Source organism: Pyxicephalus adspersus, chromosome 1 (genome assembly GCF_032062135.1).
Source record: "Pyxicephalus adspersus chromosome 1, UCB_Pads_2.0, whole genome shotgun sequence".
In the NCBI taxonomy this organism is placed as follows: domain Eukaryota; kingdom Metazoa; phylum Chordata; class Amphibia; order Anura; family Pyxicephalidae; genus Pyxicephalus; species Pyxicephalus adspersus.
Window position 1 is genome coordinate 4,107,837 of NC_092858.1, and position 21,232 is coordinate 4,129,068.

Here is a 21,232-nt window from a genome sequence, read left to right on the forward strand (position 1 = left end):
GACCTTGAGAGATCTAGATGTACATAGAGCATGTTAGTAGTGAACACATGTTACGGTCTCACTACCGACGTGTTTCGCCCCAGCAGGCTTCTTCAGGAGACTTGGTGACTCATGTAGACTCGGAGACTTTGGGTCAAATTGGTTCAAGGTAAATGTTCCAAGGATATGGAAACAAGCTGGTTTGGATGATTCCTTATTAGAGGATATTAATTTGGTATGCGATATTAAATGTGTTGCGGAACTAAGGTTTGATCTGTGATAAAGGGTTGCAGTGAGTATTGAAGTTATGGATGCATTAAGATCTTATTTTAGAGGATTACTGGTCATCCCATATAATGGCAATAAAGTAGATGGGGAGTGTTTTTTATTAAAGTATTATCATTGTGGTTTAATGGGCTGACGGCTGCCACTGGCTTGCTCCCTACCACTAAACTACAATGATCCACTTTAATCAGGAGGTCCAGAGAACTGCCCTCTTCTTATTAGAAAAACATCTTCATTTTCATTTGCCTTTTAATTCACTATCTCCTGGATGCTGAGATAGGCTAAGGTTGTTCCCCCAAGCAATGGCTCCGACACAGAAACAAGTAGGGTTCCCAGGGCTCCCAAACATATATCAAATCCAGTTCAACACCTTCAAAAATCAATGATTCCAGTGATTTAGCTTTAAAATCATAGTATCCAACTATATAGTATCCTACTATAATATCCACTGCATTCAGAGGAAAGCACACATTCTCCTTACCAAACTGGTTTGTTCAAACCACCGTACCAACATTCAGGTTACATTGAACTTACTTTGAGTAGAAAATTACTAGGGATGGTTTATGTAGCCAAATGTAGGAATCACTGACAGTATGAAAAGCAATTTTTATGATTTGTCCACTTCTATAATTGCAGATAAATGCTGCCATGTCAATATCTGGTCCCAAATATTTTTTCCCAAGGTTGCTTTGGGGAAATTGGGTTTTTTTAATAAACATCAACCGCTCCACACTGGCGGTACACACCATGATCCATTTAGGAGTGAAGATTCCACCTGCCACACTGAAAACTTTCTCGACATGACTCTGCAGGGTGGATAAGACAGCATCGGCATAAACATCTGCATAAACAATTCTGGCCAAATTTCCAGTTTCTTAGCCAATTAACTAAGGGGTCCAGAGTTAAATAATCAGGCACTTTGGGATGTAATGTGATGCTGCTATCTGGCCTATCTCATAGTCTAACTCCTCATCCTCTTGCTGCTGGTGTGGCTGGAAATAGTTGGCAATCTTATCCAAGAGGCTGCAGCTGATCCTATTCCGCCCGGTGCTACTAAATCTTGGGAGTTCTGGCTGAGACCAAAACAACTTAGGAATGCAGTGGGGAACAGGGAGATCCCTGCTGGCAAAATAAGGTGCTGGTATGCAAAGGCTGTGCTGAGCTGGCTTCACAATTTTTCTTCATATAGCGCATTATTGCATCCCACATTTGCTGCAATAGTGAGGGTCCAATTGTGTGGCTATCCAGTGTTTGTCTTTCTGTTTGAGATACATGTATCACAGAGAAACCAAGCTAGCATGCAACTTGCCATGTTTGCCAAGGTGAACTGAGAACCTCCCTCTTCTGCAGGCCTTCATCCTCCTCCTCAGAATCTCACCATATATGACTGCAACACTGGTGATGACTTGTCACTTCCAAATGCCATACCTGACAATTCCTTCTCATCATCATCATCATCATCATCATGTAGGCCGCCTCTCTTGACGTCTTGGTGCAGGGAACACTAAAAATCCGACTCCCCTCTAACACCAGTTTCAAGGCAAAGCATGAGAGTCTTTCTATTCTTTCCCTTGCTGCATCAAATGCAGCGTGACATCATTGATACAGCTGTTGCCAACTGACAAATTTTGCTGGTTCCTCCAAAGGAGTCGATGTGCGATATTCTTCCCTAGTGTGTTGACGACTGCCCGGGTTACAGAAACCCAAGTTCTCTGTCTGCACTATGGTGCATCAGATAGTTACTGCTTTACATTGCTTGTATGGGCAGTCCAGCATATGTAATTCCAGAGGGTTCGCATATTACACACTATTTTGTAGAATGGGCTACTAAGTTTTGCTAAAGTGGGCGCAAGTCTTTCTGGCGCTGACCAAAACATCTTGCAAGCCAGGGTAGTGCTTCAGAAATATTTCAACACCAAATTAAGCTTTGAATGTGCAAAAAAAGGGAATGATAAAGATTGTGCCAAAGCACAGCACTGTCACAAAATTGGTCCTGTTTTCTGTGGCCACATTGCCAATTCTAAGGTAGTAGGAGGAGAGCAAGTGCACAATTTTTTTTGCATGGAGGAAAGCAACTCACTGGTGATATGACTTCTCTCACACACACTGACTAGATGTAGGAATGCATTACAGGGCTTGAGCATACTCTGTATACAAAACTATGGAGTGGAACAGCTTTGTTGTGTTGGTGTTGGAGTTGGGAATGGGACTCTTCAGAAGAGGAGACAATTCTGGAGCTCAATCTCCCTAAAATTCCTGTTCTGATTCAACTGACCTCAACAAGCAGCACCAACTGCAAAAGCAGGGATAACAGCATAAGAACTAACATCTCAGTTAGTAGAAATAAATGCTGTGATTTTACTTTAATAATGTTTTTAAAATTTTCAGTCCACAATTTCCCTAAATTGCAGCAGGATAATTGAGGCCTTTGTAACAGTGTATTCACCTATTTAATTCTTTTATTTTTAATTTCTTATGCCAATTTCCCTAATTTGCAGGAAGAGGTAGCTTGGAAATAGAATATTTCTCCTTATACCTCTTGTATTTTTTTCCAGGCCGCAATTGTCAAACCTTTGTAAATTGCCAAAACCAGTTGCTGCTAAAGTGCAAATGGAAAATCCGAGACTGGTAAAGTTGAATACGGGTAAGTATCGAAGGTTGTAGTAAATAGAGATTGGCTGACTTTTTCCTCCCTGTGGTGCACAGAGTTATTTACAGTATATGTATTTACCGTATTTTTCGCCGTATAAGACGCACCCAATTTTAAAGGAAGAAAATCTAGAAAAAAAAGATTCTGAAAGATTATTCCCCTTCTGATCACTCATGTGCCATTCATACCTGTATTCCCCTTCTGATCACTCATGTGCTATTCAAATTCCCTTTCTGATCACTCTGTGCCTTTCAAATTCCCTTTCTGATCACTCTGTGTCATTCAAAATTCCCCTTCTGATCACTCTGTGCTTTTTTTCCACTGTACGGCAGTTAGGACAGGGAACAGCAGGTGGCGCTGTGCCGGCTTCTTTCGCTCTGCTTTACAGACAGGAGAAGATACGATGCTGGCAGAGGAAAGAAGTGACACGCTGCATGCAGCCAGAGACACACGCAGGATCGGGTATCGGGTGAGTATATTATTTAATTATTTTAGAACACATTTGTCGTATAGGACGCACTAACTTTTCCCCCCCCAGTTTTGGGGAAGAAAAAGTGCGTCTTATACGGCAAATACGGTAGGTAGTATAGCTTCTCTTCCCAATACATTCCTTTGGATCTGTGTACACACAAAAAAAAAAACAAACAAAAAAAAGTGTACTGTGGCGTACCTAAACTCAGAATTTTTACTTTAGAAGGGTAGACAACCCTTTTATTTAAAGTAAAAATTTTGTCTGTGTTTTTTTACAAAACACAAATTTATTTAAAAAAAAAAAAACATCTAGGCCTAGGCAATCAAGAATTAATGGGAGCGTAGAGCCACCTGGGATACCTACATTACGCATCCAGGGAGGCTTTTGGCTGCTCCTTCTGCGGATGCGCAAACGTTTCAGACATGTGCAAAAGGGGCCCTTTCATCAATAGGAAAAAAAATTGCCAATCTCATGCACGCGCAGTGAGATTGGCAAGTTTTTTCCCAATCTACTTCACCAAATCACCCACCTGTGCAGTGTGAGATTGGGTGACGTAGGAAGAAGAAGAAAGCGGAAAAAGAGAGAAGATGTCGGCACCCGGAACTCGCCTGGCTGAAGACAGATACCAGGACGACGCAAGACCCGACGGAAGAAACCTCCCGACGGATAGACTGATCTGCAGGATTTTTTTGTTTTGGATTTAATTACGCTTTAAGTGAAACAATGAAGCTAAAGAAGGGCCATTTTTTGGCATCTGCAATTTCTACAACCCACTGTTATCATCCTGTTTCCAGATACACTTCTGTTTACAGAGATTTCTACTATACCACCACCAGAACTGATTTTAGTATACAATCCAACTGTCTCTTACTATCTCACCTTCATCAGAGATTTCCACCAAACCAACACCACCAACACCACCACCACCGGCAGAGACTTTGACTGCACCAGAGAGAATTGTACTAAACAATCTCCAGGACAGACTTCCATTACCCCTCACCATCTGTTACTTCTTCTACACCCATCATCACTATAATTTTTCACAACCCCCCCCCCCCCCCCCCCAACCAGAGACTTCTATTACCCCACCTCCATCAGTGTCTACAACGCCAGCTCCACCAAAGACTTCTACCAAACCCAGCATCGCCAGTTGTCTTTATAAATTAATTCTACTACCTCACTTCATCCAGAAACTTCTGTTTCACCACCAATACAGGCTTCCACAAACCCATCACCAAGAGTGTCTACTACCCCACCATGACCAGAAATGTCCCCAACCCCATCTCCATCAACAACTTTCACCTATCTACAGCAATTAAAAGCTAAAAACATATAACTAACAGCAATTACTACAAACTCACTAAAATCAGGCATTTCTACCGACCCACTGATTCACTGATCACATCTATTTCAGACTTCCATACTACTTGTAGCTGCTGCTTGCATTGCTTTAGTGTATTAAATCCCAATAAATTTGTAAAGAAATAAATACTTGCGGCAAAACACACATATATTCAATTTTAGTATGCATTATATAAACCTTTAACACTATATGTTTTGCTGCCAAATCATAGGAGAACAAATTTGACTAATAACATAGCTGGATTTTTCTTCCTGCAGAAAATGTGACTGGCAAAACGTAATGGGGACGTCCCTGTGGTCCGCTTGTATGTAGAGCAAGGCCAATTTCCTTTTACATTCTCCAAGAGCAGGAAGCTGTCAGCAGAAATTAATGATGGCAGCTCCTTGTGTTCTCTAACTGCACCTGGTTTGGCACTAATGCCACCTGACTTTGCCACCTGTAATAAATAAACAGCAGCTTTACAATTTTGCAAAACCTACCACATACAGACTTTGTAAAGTGAATGTAGCATTGTAAGTATTTTCCATGTTAAAAACTATATTGTAAAAATAAAAAATTGCAAACAGTCAAGTTGTTTATTGCAAAAGAGACAGATAATGTATCTCGTGCACAAATAATTCCTTGTACGATCCGGGCATACCCAGCATGCAAGCCAGAAATATGTTTCATCATTCCAGCTTGGCCAATGAAGAAGGCCTACGATTCTGAACCTGGAAAAGGTCTGGGTGAAGATGCCGGCACTCAGCATACCCAGCATGTCTGACAACCAGGAATTAGTCATGTCAGTACAGACTGGCCCTAGATCCTGATCCTGGAAAAGGACGGGCAGAAGACTTGGTGAAGAAGCCAGGACACCTTCTATCCTTTCTGCCCAACTATTTTGTTTTTAATTATTTATTTTTACATTATAGTTTCACTTTAAGAGCAGTGTTCATGTATTACAGAAATGTAACATTTCTCACAGAGATCACAGTATTTCTCCTGAGAAAATCTATATCTACTTAAAGTGGAACTAAACCCTGCATTTCTTACCTGTCCCCTACGTTGCTGTAAAAGGCAACACCATTTTTAAACATGATACAGTAACTGTAAGGAACTTTATTAGTTTGCACAGAGTAGAATATAGATGGAGGATAGGTCATAGATATATAGAGGAGGTTCTGCATCCCACACCTTGAAAACAATAATCAAAAATGCATTAATTCTCTGGACTGTACACTGATGATGTTCTCAACTTGCCGTTTAGACCAGTCCCTTTGTGGGATTCATTTTGCTTTAGCAATCCTTTGTGGGAGAGCAAATGTGTGAACATTCATGTTTTTTGGATCACTTTGGGACATAAGGGAAAGAAAGTAGACCCCTTTTCAATTAAAACATCAATCAAGACATCATAAAAAAAAATCATCTGTTCTTTACAAGTCTCAAAAGTAGGTAACTACAACCTCAGATGAACAACAACACATGACATATTCAGAAGATGAGTATGAAAAGTTAGTCATTCCATAGATTTTAGGAGGCTTAAGTAGCAGCCCGGTGCTGCTCATTAAATGCATTGATTAATTGATCATCAACAAGTGTGATCACCTCTAAAAAAGCAGAAGCAGTTTTCCAGTCTGGAGCATTCAGGTGTGTGTTACCGCAATGCCAAGGAGAAAATACAATAGCAATGAGCTAAGATTTACAATTTTAGTTGCCCATTAATCTGATTAAGACCGTTTCCAAATTTTGTGAAGTCCATCATTATACAATGAGAAAGATTATTCATAAGTGGAAAACACTGGGAGTTGCCAATTTTCATAGAAGTGGATGTCCCAGCAAATTCACCCCAAGATCAAACCGCTCAGAAATATTTCAAAAAATCCGAGAGCTCCATCTCAGCCTCTACACACCTCAATTAGCATATTACATGGTAAAGTTCATGACAGTACAATTAGAAAAAAAGACTAAACATGTATGGCTTGTATGGAAGAGGTGCCAGGATAAAACCTCTTCTCTTTAAAAAGAACATGGCAGAACAGCTTAGGTTTGCAAAGTCACGTTTGAACTAACCACAAGATTTCTGGAACAAGATTGACTGACAGTCAGACTGACTCTTCCTGTTCCCAATCCTGAGATTGTATGCTGCTTGAAGAAACCTTTTGCCTGTGATGCCAACTCTTGTTTGTCTTTTCCCTTGGATACCTTGTCTGGTACAATGATTATCTATTTATGACTTCTGGCTTAATATTCTAGAGTTGCCTCTGCTGAAATCTTTGGTACTGCATTATCTGTGGACTCCTGGTCCACTGTCGGTTCTTCCCCAGACACTATTCCTTGCACACAAAAGTCATGGTGGCAACAGTGTTCAGGGATGGAACTAGCTCCCCCAGGCTTCCAGAGAAGATTTTAGACTTGCATTTAATGGCATTGACTGTGCTATGCAATGGGGGGATTAAAAGTAGAAAAAAAATCTCCAATATTGCATAGAATGCCCTATTAATATGTTGAAACAGATAAATTATAGGTAGTCCCCGAGTTACATACAACTTGCACCTGCAAACCCACAACAGTCTCCTCAATATTGACTTCTTCCACTAGGTGTCTCCATACCTAACAGAACTAACAACTACTTTATTTCCTTTGACAATGATGGCACTCCCCAGTGGGTGTCACTATACTTGGCAGAGTGAGCTCCAGCTCACCAGTTGTCAGGAGGATTTTCACAATTCTTCCCCCGTTCATTCTAGATAACGAGATGTTGTCTATACTGTACAGACTTCAGGGAGAATATACATTTTTCCCTCTTTTCTATTTTTCCCATGTACAACTTTATTGGTTCTGGATTTTATATTCTGTGGTGGTCCCATCTTCTCCAACAAGTCAATCAACTTCCAAGATTGTTTAAGCTTGTACTGCTGTTTAAGCCATTACAGAAAGTATGAACAGAAAGGTAAAAATAAAAGACAGGTTAAAACCAAGTTGCATGTACCTGTTCAAAATTACATACAAATTCAACTTAAGAACAAATCTACAGAATCTTGTCTGTAACTTATTACCTCTAAAATATATGTTTTCTAATTGAAAAACATTTTTTGGTTTGAGCAAAATTCTTTAAACATCCTTTAAGTGTTTTATTTCACCCATGTAGTTACACATACTTCTAATGGTCTAATGAAATACATAAAATCTCAATATTATCTGCCTTGTGGTTGTAATATTCAACCAGTGGGCATCCCAAAAATCACATCGCCATATACAGATGCCTATCAGAGAGATCAGTTTAAGCAGAACATAGACTTCATAGCCGAGGTGTTCTCATGTTTGCACAACTTTTCTTGCGAGATCTAACTTACACGTTCTACAGGCCACTTTATGAGATTGGGAGACCAACCACCCTAAAATACTCTTCTGGACAAAGAAGGTGAAAGGGAACTTTATACTGATGTCTTTGGTTTTGGAAAATGAAGAAAATTAAAAAGTTCAAAAGATGTGATGACCGGGTGTTCATAAACATTTGGCATTATAGTGTACCATCATGCTTATGATCTACTCTTATATCAACATCTGCTAGAGGGAATTTATCGGACTGGGCCATGCTTACCCCCATGGAACCAAAGTCATTATCTTTTTGACTATTATAGGTGTTGTTGTTATTTCTATTGAGCTTACCAAAACTAGTAGCATCTCTATGTATAGCAAAACATTCTACAAATACAAAATTCTGCAGCCATGTTTACAAATCAAAAAAGAACAAATTAGACTAATAACTCAGGTGAGCTTTTCTTCCTGTTTCGAGTTTAGCTACTGAAATGTTTGTGCTGCGCGCTGTTTTCTCTGCACAGTGTCTGCAGTCCCAGGAAGATCCGTGTACAGGGAACGTCCCTGTAGCATGCTTATATGCGGAGCGTGGCCAATTTCCTTTTACAAACCTCTCAATGCAGGAAGCTGTCAGTAGTATGTGAATAATGGTAGTGCTTTGAGAGTTCTGTGCCTTGGCACAGACATGAATATGTACATTGCTTCTGCCAGTTGTAATAAATATACTGGCTGTACATGGATTTCTGCAGTATCTAGTTCAAGATGGCGATTTAAAAAAAGAAAACCCTAACCCTAGTTAACCTAACAATATGTCTTGGAATACAGCTGTACTATGGGACAGGGCTTCCATGTTGGTCTGTAAAATAAAGGAGCTTTATTTACTAAAACTGTATGTGTCATTTTGTTCAGTCGAGAAATTGAAGATGTTAGCTACAAGAAACAACAAGTCTGCATTTTATACGAATAGAAAGGACAAACAGAAGCAAGAGGTTTGGTAGGCAAATTCAGATGTCAGGCTGGTTCTAGTCCTTGTAAAGAAATGACCAGCAAGTGATGCAGAAGCGCTTTAGCAGTCTTGAGGTTTCTAAAAGCCAAATTTAACAGAGCTTGCAAAGGCAAAAGGTTAATTGTCCAGGTTCAAAATGGCATAACCACCATTATTAGGAATAGATACATTTTCTTTGTTTCAGAGTAATGGCTGAAGATTGTAAATCATTCAGTGATGGCTCCTCATCCAGATTAAGAGGCACTCCTAGACAGAGAGGGTCAGCAAATAGCCAACTAGCAACAGTCAGCCATGCAGGCAAGTCTGGCTTAGACCCAGAAAAGAAAGAAGCAGCTTGGCACTTAGTAACCTTAGTGATAATGATTAGACATCACTTGAGTAAACTGAACAGGAACCCCTCCATGACCATAAGGAGAAATCCTCTAATGTTAGCACTGTGGGAAACAAAACCTTCAAAAAGTGAATGAGGTGGGTAGTGAACTGACTTGTTGGGAAAAGCAATAGGTGCTGGACAAGATCCATGGTGCTTAAAGTCAGACATGTTGTAAACAACAACAAACCACCTCAAGGTGGAAGGTAAAGCCTTGCTTACATAATGTAGATGGCTGAAGAGGGAGCTCAGGACCAAATGAGAGGGTCTGGGGGTAACCCAACATGCAGGCAAGTAGTGCAATGCATAAGTGCTGCAAGGCTAACCTTTGTCACGCTACTGAAGAGAACAATGGGCACCACCTAGACAGGTGTCCCCTCTTACAATCTGCTTTTAAGACTAATAAATTGAAAGGAACCCTCAATATAAGGCCTAACCTGCATGGATTAGTCAATTCTTTTAGGAGAGGGTCAAATAAATGCTTTGCAATTGCTTTGGACCCAGCCCATAACTTGCTCCAAATATATAGGAGAACTAAGCACTGTTCTTCTATGGATTTATGCTATCTAAGATGCTTTTATTTGTTCACGTAATTCCAGGAAGACTCAGTCATGTTGAAATCTAGGTGAGGGACATTTTTTCTGTTACTACTTAGTGTTTTTTTTTCATCAATGTTTACAATGGTTCTTTAAAACTTTGGTTGTATGTTTAAGATTCTTATCCAGCTGCAGAAGATGTTTGGATGGGTCTGAGGCGTTCCCGATGGTATTGCAAGATATATCTGCTCTAATTTATATCATTTAGAAAAACATTTATTATATTCCAAAAAGTACAGTAATGCAGAACCGAAACTGCAAACTGACAACTTCCATGCTCTACTGTTGTCTGCAGATACTTTTACCTTTTATGTGTATTGTTCTTCAAGACTATGTCAAAAAATCTGTCTTCTTTCACAGCCAAATATTTAAAACTTGGGCTGGCCGGTGCAGAGTACCTGTTGACGTTTTTCTTTGCACCTGTTCTTGAGTTTTTATGCATAGGCAAGTCCTTTGCTACTGTTTCAACATTGAGCATATGGTCATTTAGTCTTCTATGTAGACCACTTTTGACCAAACTTCTCAGGACTGTAGTGGGGTATACCAGGATCCCATTGCTTTCGGTTGGGATTATGGTGCCACTGGACCTTTAAGTACGAAGGAAAGTCCGCATGATGGTTCCTTCATCTGTGCCTCCTAATTTTCTTGGCTGACCACTGCAATTTTTAAAGCTTAGTGTTGTCTCTTTGTGCTTCTGAAAAGCTTAACAAACACATCTCAATTAAGTCTGCGTTGACATTTTTGCCCGTGAGAAATCTTGTTGGCGCAGTAAGTCCACCTTATTTCTTGTTGCTCTGCTACGTATTGCCACGGTACTATGGCATTTGCAGAGCTAGGTCCCAGGTTCGAATTTTAGTCAGGGCACTATCTGCATGGAGTTTGCAGGTTCTACCTGTGTTTGTGTGGGTTTCCTCTAGCATCTAGGTAATTGGCTTCCCCCCAAAAAATTGACCTTAGACTGTAATATTGACATATGACTATGGCAGGGACATTAGATTGTGATCGCCTTTGAGTGACATAAACATGGACTTTGTACAGCGCTGCGTAATATGTTGACACTGTATAATAATAATTGTGCTGTCAGCAAATTCAACACGTTAGCAGATCATGTCTTTTCCTCATCCAGTTTTATTACTCTTAACAACTAATTCTGTTTTGAGCTTTTTTTTTTATCCTAGTATACTTGATTTTCATGTGCTCATTGGCAGCTATTCACTACAATTGTTTATTTATGCACAGGACCTTCAAAATCCATACCTATGTGCAAATGCATGGGCAAACAAACCAAATATTTATTAGGCTTACTGTTGGGTATGTAGGTTTTATTTGAGGAGTAAAATCAGTTCTTTCACTATCTTCATAACCAAACTAGCTTTTTCTTACAAATTGACTAAATCTTCTGCACATTACTCTATATGGAGGAAGTTTTACTCTATATGAAAGAAGTTTTACAGACTGCTTCTTTTGTAGACTGCTCCATTTCCTAACTCTTGCCACATTCTTTAGAACGCTAGGCCTTCTCTTGGAAACCTAAAATTCTGAGAGAACAAATCTTATGAGAAGATATTCCAGCACTGTTTATAGTTAGTTCTTCAAGGTCTGAGCTCATAAGCTTTTGTCCTGCCTAAATGAGCACACCAGAAGCGAAGGGTATGAGTGTTTCTTGTGGGTGAAGCTGCAGAGAGAGCCAACCTTCTTTGGTAAATCCTTCCCCCAAGGTTCAATTTAGGAAGAGCAGCAGGTTCTAAAACTTAGCATTGGAAACTTGGACTTCAATTCCAGAGGTTATTTAGGGCAAGATTGAATGGATGGAAAAAATGAAAGCGTTGGCAGGAGCATGTCTTCTCTCTTTAAATATCTTCAACTTTTGCAGATAGTTGTCTCCAACCATCCCCCACCCCGTGACCACTTTTCTTCAACACCTCCCCACCTGCCTCACACATCACATATGTTATAGAGAAAAAAAAATTCAGGAACAGTTTCACAATCATTTTTATAAAAGAAAACAGACAATATTAAGGTACAGACATATTAGGTGCTCAGCCTCTCCTTCATTAGAGAAAATAGTCATTAATAAAAGAATGAAATTCAGGACCTTGTGGAATTTGAAACAACATGACGCACAATACACAATGAAAGCAATACACTACCATGAACACAAAGCACTACCCTATTACAGATTCAGTCCAACCAAAACCGTCATTTCAAAGTTAAGTGGATGCTGAAAAAAAAAATGTAAACACGTTTTTATTTTTGGGCCAGGTCAATTTGTTGCAAATACAGAAAAATATCTATAGTTCCAGCCAGAAATTCAGCTGGGTGGGGGAAAAGTGTAGCAAGTTTATGAAAAAGTTGGCAGTCAAGACATGAAGAAATGTAGTGCTCAAGTTGCTTATGCCATAGATATCAGGTAACCCCTATAATTGTGTCAGTTTTCTAAGATACCCATATATTTTGTTGCCACTTTTTTAATGCCTGCCTGCTTAGTATGTTCGAAATTTCTTCTTTTTTTTGTAACATGCTCCAACTGTCCTGTGCCTGTGTACTTTGACCCAAGTTCCTAAATTCCATGTTTTGTAAAGAGTGTGTGTAATCACCTGTAGTAGTGTAATACGTTAGGCTTATTTCCCATTTGCAGTAAAAATTTTACTGGCCTTTACTGCTCCCAAGTACCTACTGGCACCTGCTAGGCACCCAGGATTTTAGCAGGTGGTAACTGCTTTTCAAGGCATTTGCAATTCGGTGCAAAAGACAAGCAAAGCAGTTCTAAGCAGTAAAACCACTTCAAAAAACTGCTAATGTGAACTAGGTCCTATAGAGCATATACTTCAGTATACCAAAGCTGCCCAGTGGGCAACAGATACTGAGATTATCTGTTCCCCACTGTCTGCATGATGATGGCTGCAATGTAAAAGGCAAAAGCTAATTTTCAGTAAGAGCAGCAACTTATTCGGTCTGCTGGCAGAGTAATGGGTGTAAAAAAGATCTCCAGCAGAGCTGGCAGGCTGTCTATTGATACTGGCATCTCACTCTACACAAGGCTCAGCCTGAGCAGTTGTCGGGTGACAGCTGGGTGGCTACTGAAAAGTTCTAGGTAGCGTGCCTGGCTACATGGGGACGGGGAAAACACTGGTTGCCTTCTATGGATTGATGAGGAGATGAGGTAGGGTTGGTTTTGTATTACTTAATAAAAAACCAGCCTAAGGTAACAACAATTTCCTATAAGTGTTTCCAGCACTAGATGAAAATAAAGTTTAAAAAAAAAGAAGGAATGCAGCAGCCACACAAAGGTTGATAAGCTACAATATAGGCCATTTTCATTCATGGTACTTCACTGATCCATTAGAGCTCTCTGGTGATCCATTTGGCATCTCAAGTTCTCAAGTCTGCACAACTGCTGTGGCTGATGAATCTTTTAATCCTATATTGAAACACCTACTGGAGAAACCAGAGATCTAAAAAAATGAGGTATAAAAATAGTGATTTGGCCCCAGGATCCACCTATCAATGAAATCAATTTTGTATGGACTGAATATTTATTATTAAAACACTGCAGTGTACAAATCTGCAACTCTTCCTCTTTTCCAAACAAGTTGATAAAGCGCACTGTAATGCAGGGGCCCTTCTACTTATAAGGCAAAAAAAAACTATGGCAGGTGCATTCTGATTGGCCGCCTTAAATAGAACCTCTATAGGCAATTATAACCTGAACAATTGGGGCTCAGATCCAACTTTGGGGCTGGTCACATCTGGACTCCCATACCAATGCAAAATCTGAAATAGAATGCATGTCTTCAGAATAGACTGGCTGTGTCTGGGATCAACATCCAGCTTCAGGAAGAGAGAACAGCAGTGGCCCCAGTGATGGATGCAAACCTTGACAGATAATATCTGTTCATATGGACAATGCAGCAATCAAAATAGGTAATCCTTCCGTGGAAGCCACAAGCTCTCCATGCAGCCACATTTACATTTTCCCTAGGAATACTGCAGCTTTTTCTAACAAATGCAGTTGATCGTAAACTTTATCAAAGTTCCACAGCCCAGAAAGAAAGGCAGCATTCAAAGGAATATTCAGAACTTGTGTATCAGTCTCCCATTGTCACATCACAAGGCCACACTTTAGTGGGTAGAATTAACCTCCTGGGCGATAACACCTATTGTGGCTCGGGGTAAAAAAAAACCTGCTGAAAGCAGTAACTCCGAGCTACACTCAGGGTAGTTAAAAAAATTAATAAAGGCCTGGTCCCACCAGCAGCCTCCGGTGTCCTGCCCATCGGATAACATTCTCAGGCCACGTCCGCTTCCTTCGATCTGTCTCCAATCAAGTGCGCTGATGTTCCCCGGGAGTCCCAGTGCGTGCGGTCGTCTCTAGGGGTGCCTCAAGAATTTTAAAGTATTTTGTATTGCATTCACTACAAAATAACTGTTTTGAATGCAATACAGTGGCTTTATGGGTCTAAAAGCGGTACATTGTCTTTCATGAAAATGTATTTTAAAGTATAATATAGTAGTATGAGTGTAATAAAGTTTGAAACACAAAATCATGTCAAAGTTTATTATTAAATTTATTATTACATTTTTTTTTATATTTAACTTATTATTTTGATCTGATCTTGTGTTTAAAGCTTTATTTTTACTCATACTATTATATTATACTGTAAAATACATTTGCATGGAAGACAATGTACTGCTTCTAGACATATAAAATCAGACAGAAATTAACCGCCATGAGGTTAAACATGTGCAAACTAGAGATGAGTTGGGTTGTTAAAAAGTCTCAAGTGCTGTAAGAGGGCAAAGCATTTCAGAATCCTAATCCAAATGAGAGAACCAAACTGGCTCAGTTAATGAAAAGATCAAAAAGTCTAATGGACACTCTAAGCAGGACTGTCTGTCCCAGCACTGGTTCAGTTCTGGTTAATAATTCGCCACAACTTTCTGAACTCTTCCAAAATGTAACAAACCCAAAATCTGGCACGCTTAAAGGTAGCCATACACTAGTAAATATGTGCACGATCAAGTGAACAATCAATATCAATCACCCTGTTATGGACCACTCAGTATTTAAGGGATGTCAGCAGAATCAAATTAAAAAAAAACTAAAAATCAAACTAAAAAAACATCCAATTTGCCAGATGTTATAGTAAACAGCGGTGAGTGCTATTGGCTAGTGGCAGATCTGGATCTGAGAACCACCAACCAATGGGAGCTCTGCTCGCTGTTTACTATTAGATCCAGAGAAGCCATGGTATGCCTTAACCCAGCGTTTCTCAACCTTTTAACATGGGAACCCTTAAAGTAATGTCTAAGGTCTTGAAAAACCCCTGCTATAATTACTATAGCCATAGCTTACAGAACATTAGTGTGGTGGTCAGAAAGGCACAAATTGCTAACTGATCAAGGAACCCCTAACAACTTCTGAAGAACCCATAGTTGAGAAACACTGCCTTAACCTATCCATGTGCCACCCCTGCTTGCTTTAGAATGCCTAATGCAATACAAAGCTATGCAGCAGTCACAGGGATCTCCCCAGCCCCTTTTGGCCAGGTGCACCACCTGGCTGTTGTTTAATAGTTACTTCAAAGTTTGGTCAAAATACAGGGGCTGCCACCTGCCTACAGCTTCTTCCACCCAGCTTTATAATTTCAGGGGCAAATACTGAGGCAATCATCAAACAGCAGGCATTCCCGATCAACGTTTGATCAAAATGCCAGTCCAATAGCAAACAATTTTGAAAGAATTTAATTAGATTTGATTTTATCAAATCTATGTGTTATCTGGTAAAATATCTAACAGTATATGGCCCCCTTAACTCTCCAACAGCAAATAATAAAAGTAGAACCTTAATTTGCCAACCAGCCAATTCGTGTCCACCAACCACGATCATTCACTTTTATCCTACTCACAAGCCCTATACATTTTCATAGCATCATTAAACACAAGGATCACTTCCCTCTTCTACAGCAAGCGGTGCCTACAGTTTACACAGCAGCAGCAGTAATATCTTCATAAACAGAGGCCACCACCTGTGTTTAGAACTCACTTTAGAATAAGAAGGTCACGTGGTCTTGTGATAACACTACAAGTTCTGTAATTGTCGACAACATGGAATGCTGCATGCAGGTCATTCACATTCCACAATGTTTTAAATATTCTATAATATGACTCGGCATTAGATACAGAATGGACAAAAAGTCCAGCTGTTTTCTGAAATGGTTGGAAGTGACTGATGACAATCTGTAATCTTTTATATTGGGTACAAAATAGGCATATACCCCATTCTTCTGTGATATGACCACTTATCAGGGACCAGCTTGTTTAATTGTTCCCATAAGTGGCAAATTTACACAAAGGAGTTTTCTGTTGTGTGTGATTTCTGATGAGTGGCCAGTTGGTAGCTCCAGCAGAAGCTCTGCCCACATTCAAAACATGTGTACGGTTTTTCACCGGTATGGACGCGCTGGTGGCGCACAAGCTGATAACTCCAGCTGAAGTTTTTGCCACATTGTGGACAGGAATATGGCCTCTCTCCAGTGTGGGTGCGCTGATGTTTGTTGTAATCCGAGTTGCGGCTAAAGTTCTTGCCACAGAGGAGTCACTGGAAAGGCTTTTCATTGCTGTGGGTGACGCGGTGGCGGTCGCAGCCCACCTTGTCAATGAAACATTTGCCACAGTCAGGGCAGGTGTAGGGCTTTTCACCTGTGTGTATACGTTGATGAGTCACCAGGACTGAACGCTGGCTGAAGCTCTTGCCGCAAGTGGTGCAGGTGTAGGGACGCTCACCAGTGTGAATGCGTTGGTGCATTACCAGCTTGGAGCTCTCACTAAAGCTTTTGCCACACTGGTTACAAGTGAAGGGACGTTCGCCTGTGTGAGTCCTTTGATGTGTGATAAGGTGCGAGCGTACACTGAAGCTCTTGCCACAGTCACTGCAGGAATACGGCCGTTCACCAGTATGAGTGCGCTGGTGGATTACAAGCTTGGAACTCTCACTGAAACTTTTGCCACACTCAATGCATGTATAGGGACGCTCTCCGGTGTGGGTGCGTTGGTGGCGGACCAGCTGGGAGCTCTCACTAAAACGTTTGTTACAGTCTGAGCAAGCAAAAGGTTTTTCACCAGTGTGAATTTTGTGGTGGCGGATGAGCAGAGAACATGAGGTGAAACTTTTGCCGCACTCCATGCACGGGTAAGGACGTTCCCCAGTGTGGTTCCGGTGATGCTGGATCAGCAGTGATTTCTGGCTGAAACGTTTTCCGCACACCGTGCACAAGAAGGGTTTGGCTTTTGCGCTGGTCCTCGTCTGTGTTCGGAACATTCGGCCAGTAGGGAATCGCGGCTCGTTGGATGGTATGAGACACTCTGGACCTCCGTTGGCATTTCTTTTGTTCTTTTCGTCCTCTTTAATCTTTAACTCTCCAAATGACAGGTCGTTGCTGCAGACCCCCATTCCATCCACACTCAGCATCTCAGATCTGTCCAAAGGATGACTCTTACTTGTGTCATTCTCCTGACCAGGAGCAACAAAGTTACTCAAAATGTTCAGAGATAGAGTTTCCGGAGAGCTGATGCTTGGGGTGCGATGTGTTTTGCTAGGTTTTCTCCGGCGTCTGGGCATCTCTGCTGAGGTCTGCTTATTACCATTCTTCTGGTATGGGCTTGGTGCTGCTCTAACAAATCCATCTGTTCCTTTTGACTCTGTGGAATAAAAAGAACAGACAAAAAATGCTTTTAGTGCCAACATTAGCAAAGATCAATTCTAAGAGGGGGGCCTGCAGGTACTTTTAAATTATTCCTGCATGCACATTTTCCAACACAGTACGAGTTGATCTTTACCTTTTGTAAAACAAACCAAAAGCTCTTCACATTCACTTGCCACTAAAATCAGAGATGCTGCAGCTTTTTCAATATTTTCTTTACATCACAACTTTTTTAAAATAAACACTTTAAGCAGAGGTTGCCCAGATTAGTAGATATTATGAGGATCATGAGTTATGATTATGAGTTTTTTGTAGCTTATTTCATTTATTGGACTGCCTGTTGTTGGGCGCATGATAATGTGCAGCATAATACACATTAACACACCAGACCACAATGGGCCTAACAATTTATTTTACAACTAGTTGAATCCATGCAAATATTCAAGTGGCCATCCACAATTTAATATGCTAAGCAACAATGATGCCTTAGACTGTTTAGCAGTGGGGTGTCTGCACCAACGTTGAGCTTGTGTGGTTCCTTCCTCCATACCTTATGTCACTGCCGAGTCCTCCAGTGAAGGGATTGGAGGAAGGAGCCACATTAAAAAAAGGGGACACAGGCAACCCACACTATGGGGCATTACAGTCTGATAGAGGCTGCAGTGCTACAACAGAGGGGAGGTGGGCAGCACATGGGAGGAGTATAATACATTTTCCATCACAGGAAACTTCTGGTCATTTTTTTAAATGCACTGACAGGGTCTCTAAGCCAGGCCATTCCTTTTGAACTTGTGGACCTCTATTTTTTTTTTTAAGTGCATAATTATACATTTGCTGAGCTGTTAACAGCCGCATGTAGAGTCATGGCATAATGTGCGCTGCAGGAACTGCCACAAATGTCACTTGGCACTCTAAAACAGGAAAAAAAAACTAGGTAGAGGCAGAGAAGATTCCAGGCACGTAAATGAAATGTGGTGTACCCACCATAGACTGGGGCTTCTGAGAGTCCATCCCTGGGGTCCTCTGCACCCTGCATACTCTCCCCCGACACACCACACCGTCCGTCCTTCTTCTGCAGAGATGACATGACAGCAAACAGGCAGTTACAGGAAAAAATCTGCAGAACTCACAACACCAACTCTACTACTTTCTGATATGCTTACAGAATTTTCCTTTCCATTATAAAGGGCTCCTGGTGCCTACTACAAGGGGCCCCCACTAGGGTCATTCAAGGCAGCATACGGTCAGTCATACGGTCAGTCAGACGATCAGTTGTTAAAAGCAGCATTCAGTCAGTCAGATGGTGAGTTGTTCAGGGCAGCAATCAGTCGGTCGTTCAGGGCAGCATTCAGTCAGTCCGTCGTTTAGTCAGTCAGTCATTAAGGGCAGCGTTCAGTCAGTCAGGGTAGTGTTCAGTGAGAGCAATGTACAGTATCTAAAGACAATGTTCAGTCAGTGTGTATGCTGTACAGTCAGTCAGTGTGGGCAATGTACAGTGTATGTGGACAATGTTCAGTCAGTGTATATTGTGTAAAGTCAGTGTGTATTGTGTACAGTCCGTCATTATATTATGTATTCAGTGTGGGCAGCGTTCAGTCAGTCAGTGAGGGCAATGTACAATATATGAGGACAATGTTCGGTCAATGTGTATGGTGTATATTCAGTCAGTTTACATGGTTTACAGTCAATCAATGAGGGCAATGTGCAGTATATGAGGACAATGTTCAGTCAGTGAGGGCAATGTACAATATATGAGGACAATGTTCGGTCAATGTGTATGGTGTATATTCAGTCAGTTTACATGGTTTACAGTCAATCAATGAGGGCAATGTGCAGTATATGAGGACAATGTTCAGTCAGTGAGGGCAATGTACAATATGTAAGATTAATGTTCAGTCAGTGTGTATGGTGTATATTTAGTCAGTGTGTTGTATAGTATACAGTCACTCAGTGAGGGCAATTTATAGTATATGGGGACAATGTTCAATCAGTGTGTATGGTGTACAGTGTGTATGGTGTACAGTCAGTCAGTATATTATGCATTCAGCGTGGGCAGCGTTGAGTCAGTCATTGAGGGCAATGTACAGTATATGAGGAAAATAGTCAGTCAGTATGTATGGTGTACAGTCAGTCTGGGCAGTCAGTCAGTCAGTGAGGGCAATCTATATATATATATATATATATATATATATATATATATATATATATATATATATATATATATATATATATTTGTATGTATGTATATGTGTATGTTCCACCATCACTCGAAAAACGAAAAAATGTAGACATTTCAACCAAACTTGCTATACATATGACTGAGACTCGAGAGTGCACCAGTCATCTTTGTACAGCGCTGTACTATATGTCAGAGCTATATTTGTATGTATTTATGTATGTGTGTATGTCATCACTAGGAAATGCATGGGGACATTTCAACCAAACTTGCTAGACATATGACTCAGAATCATGTGAGTGCACCACTGATCTTTGTACATGTATTCTATAACACTAGGAAACCCATGGAGACATTTCAACCTAACTTGCAATGTTCTACCATCACTTTAGAAACACATCAACACATATCAACCATGAGACCCCATAATATAATATAATATGAGTATAATAAAAGATTGCAAAAAAATAAATACACAGTAGTATGTAAGGACAATGATCAGTCACTGTGTAAGGTGTACAGACAGTCAGTGGGGGCAATGTACAGTATATGAGGACAATGTTCAGTCAGTGTATATTGTGTAAAGTCAGTGTGTAAGTCCGTCCGTCATTATAGTATGTATTCAGTGTGGGCAGCGTTCAGTCGGTCAATGAGGGCAATGTTCAGTCAGTTTATATGGAGTACAGTCAGTCAGGGAGGACAATGTTCAGTCCGTGTATTATGCAGTCAGTGTGGGCAGCTTTCAGTCAGTCAGTGAGGGCAAGATGCAGTATATGAGTGCAATGTTCGGTCAGTGTGTATGGTGTATAGTCAGTCAGGGCAGTCAGTCAGGGTAATGTACAGTATGTTCAATGTTCAGTCAGTGTATATAGTGTACAGAGCTATATTTGAGGGACAGTTAGTGACACGACTATGGACTATGTACAGCACTGCGTAATATGATGGCGCTATATAAATACTGTATAATAATAATAATAATTTGTATGTATGTATGTCATCACTAGGAAACGCATCGACACATTTCAACCAAATTTGCTAGACATATGACTCATGATAAGGCTCATGTGAGTGCACTGCTGATCTTTATGCAGCGCTGTGGTATATGTCAGAGCTATATTTGGATGTCTGTATGCATGTGTTATATATATATATAGATGTGTGCATGTTGCAAACTTGCTATGTTCCACCATCACTCCGAAACGCATCGACACATTTCAACCATGAGACCTTATATTTTAATGGCATAATATAGGATTGAAATAAATAAATAAAACGACAGGAAATCAGCTAGTGTACAATATGTAAGGACAATGTTCTGTCACTGTGTATGGTGTA

The 21,232-nt window shown here is 40.5% G+C and overlaps 1 protein-coding gene across 1 annotated transcript; it reads right to left on the reverse strand.

Annotated features, from left to right (window-relative positions):
* Positions 1-11,994: 11,994 nt before the first annotated feature.
* Positions 11,995-19,368, reverse strand: LOC140323640 (uncharacterized). Its single transcript, XM_072400897.1, has 2 exons — positions 18,706-19,368; positions 11,995-17,719 (listed from the first exon to the last, which is right to left on the reverse strand). Exons 1-2 carry the CDS (start codon positions 18,806-18,808, stop codon positions 16,617-16,619), a joined length of 1,206 nt encoding a protein of 401 aa, XP_072256998.1. The 5' UTR covers positions 18,809-19,368; the 3' UTR covers positions 11,995-16,616.
* Between the last annotated feature and the right edge of the window lie 1,864 nt (positions 19,369-21,232).

Coding starts and splice junctions, on each gene's coding strand:
- LOC140323640 (XM_072400897.1), bottom strand. CDS start 18,808: ATGTCATCTCTGCAGAAGAAGGACGGACGGTGTGGTGTGTCGGGGGAG. Junction 17,720..18,705: donor CTCAGAAGCCCCAGTCTATG/GTGGGTACACCA, acceptor TTTATTCCACAG/AGTCAAAAGGAACAGATGGA.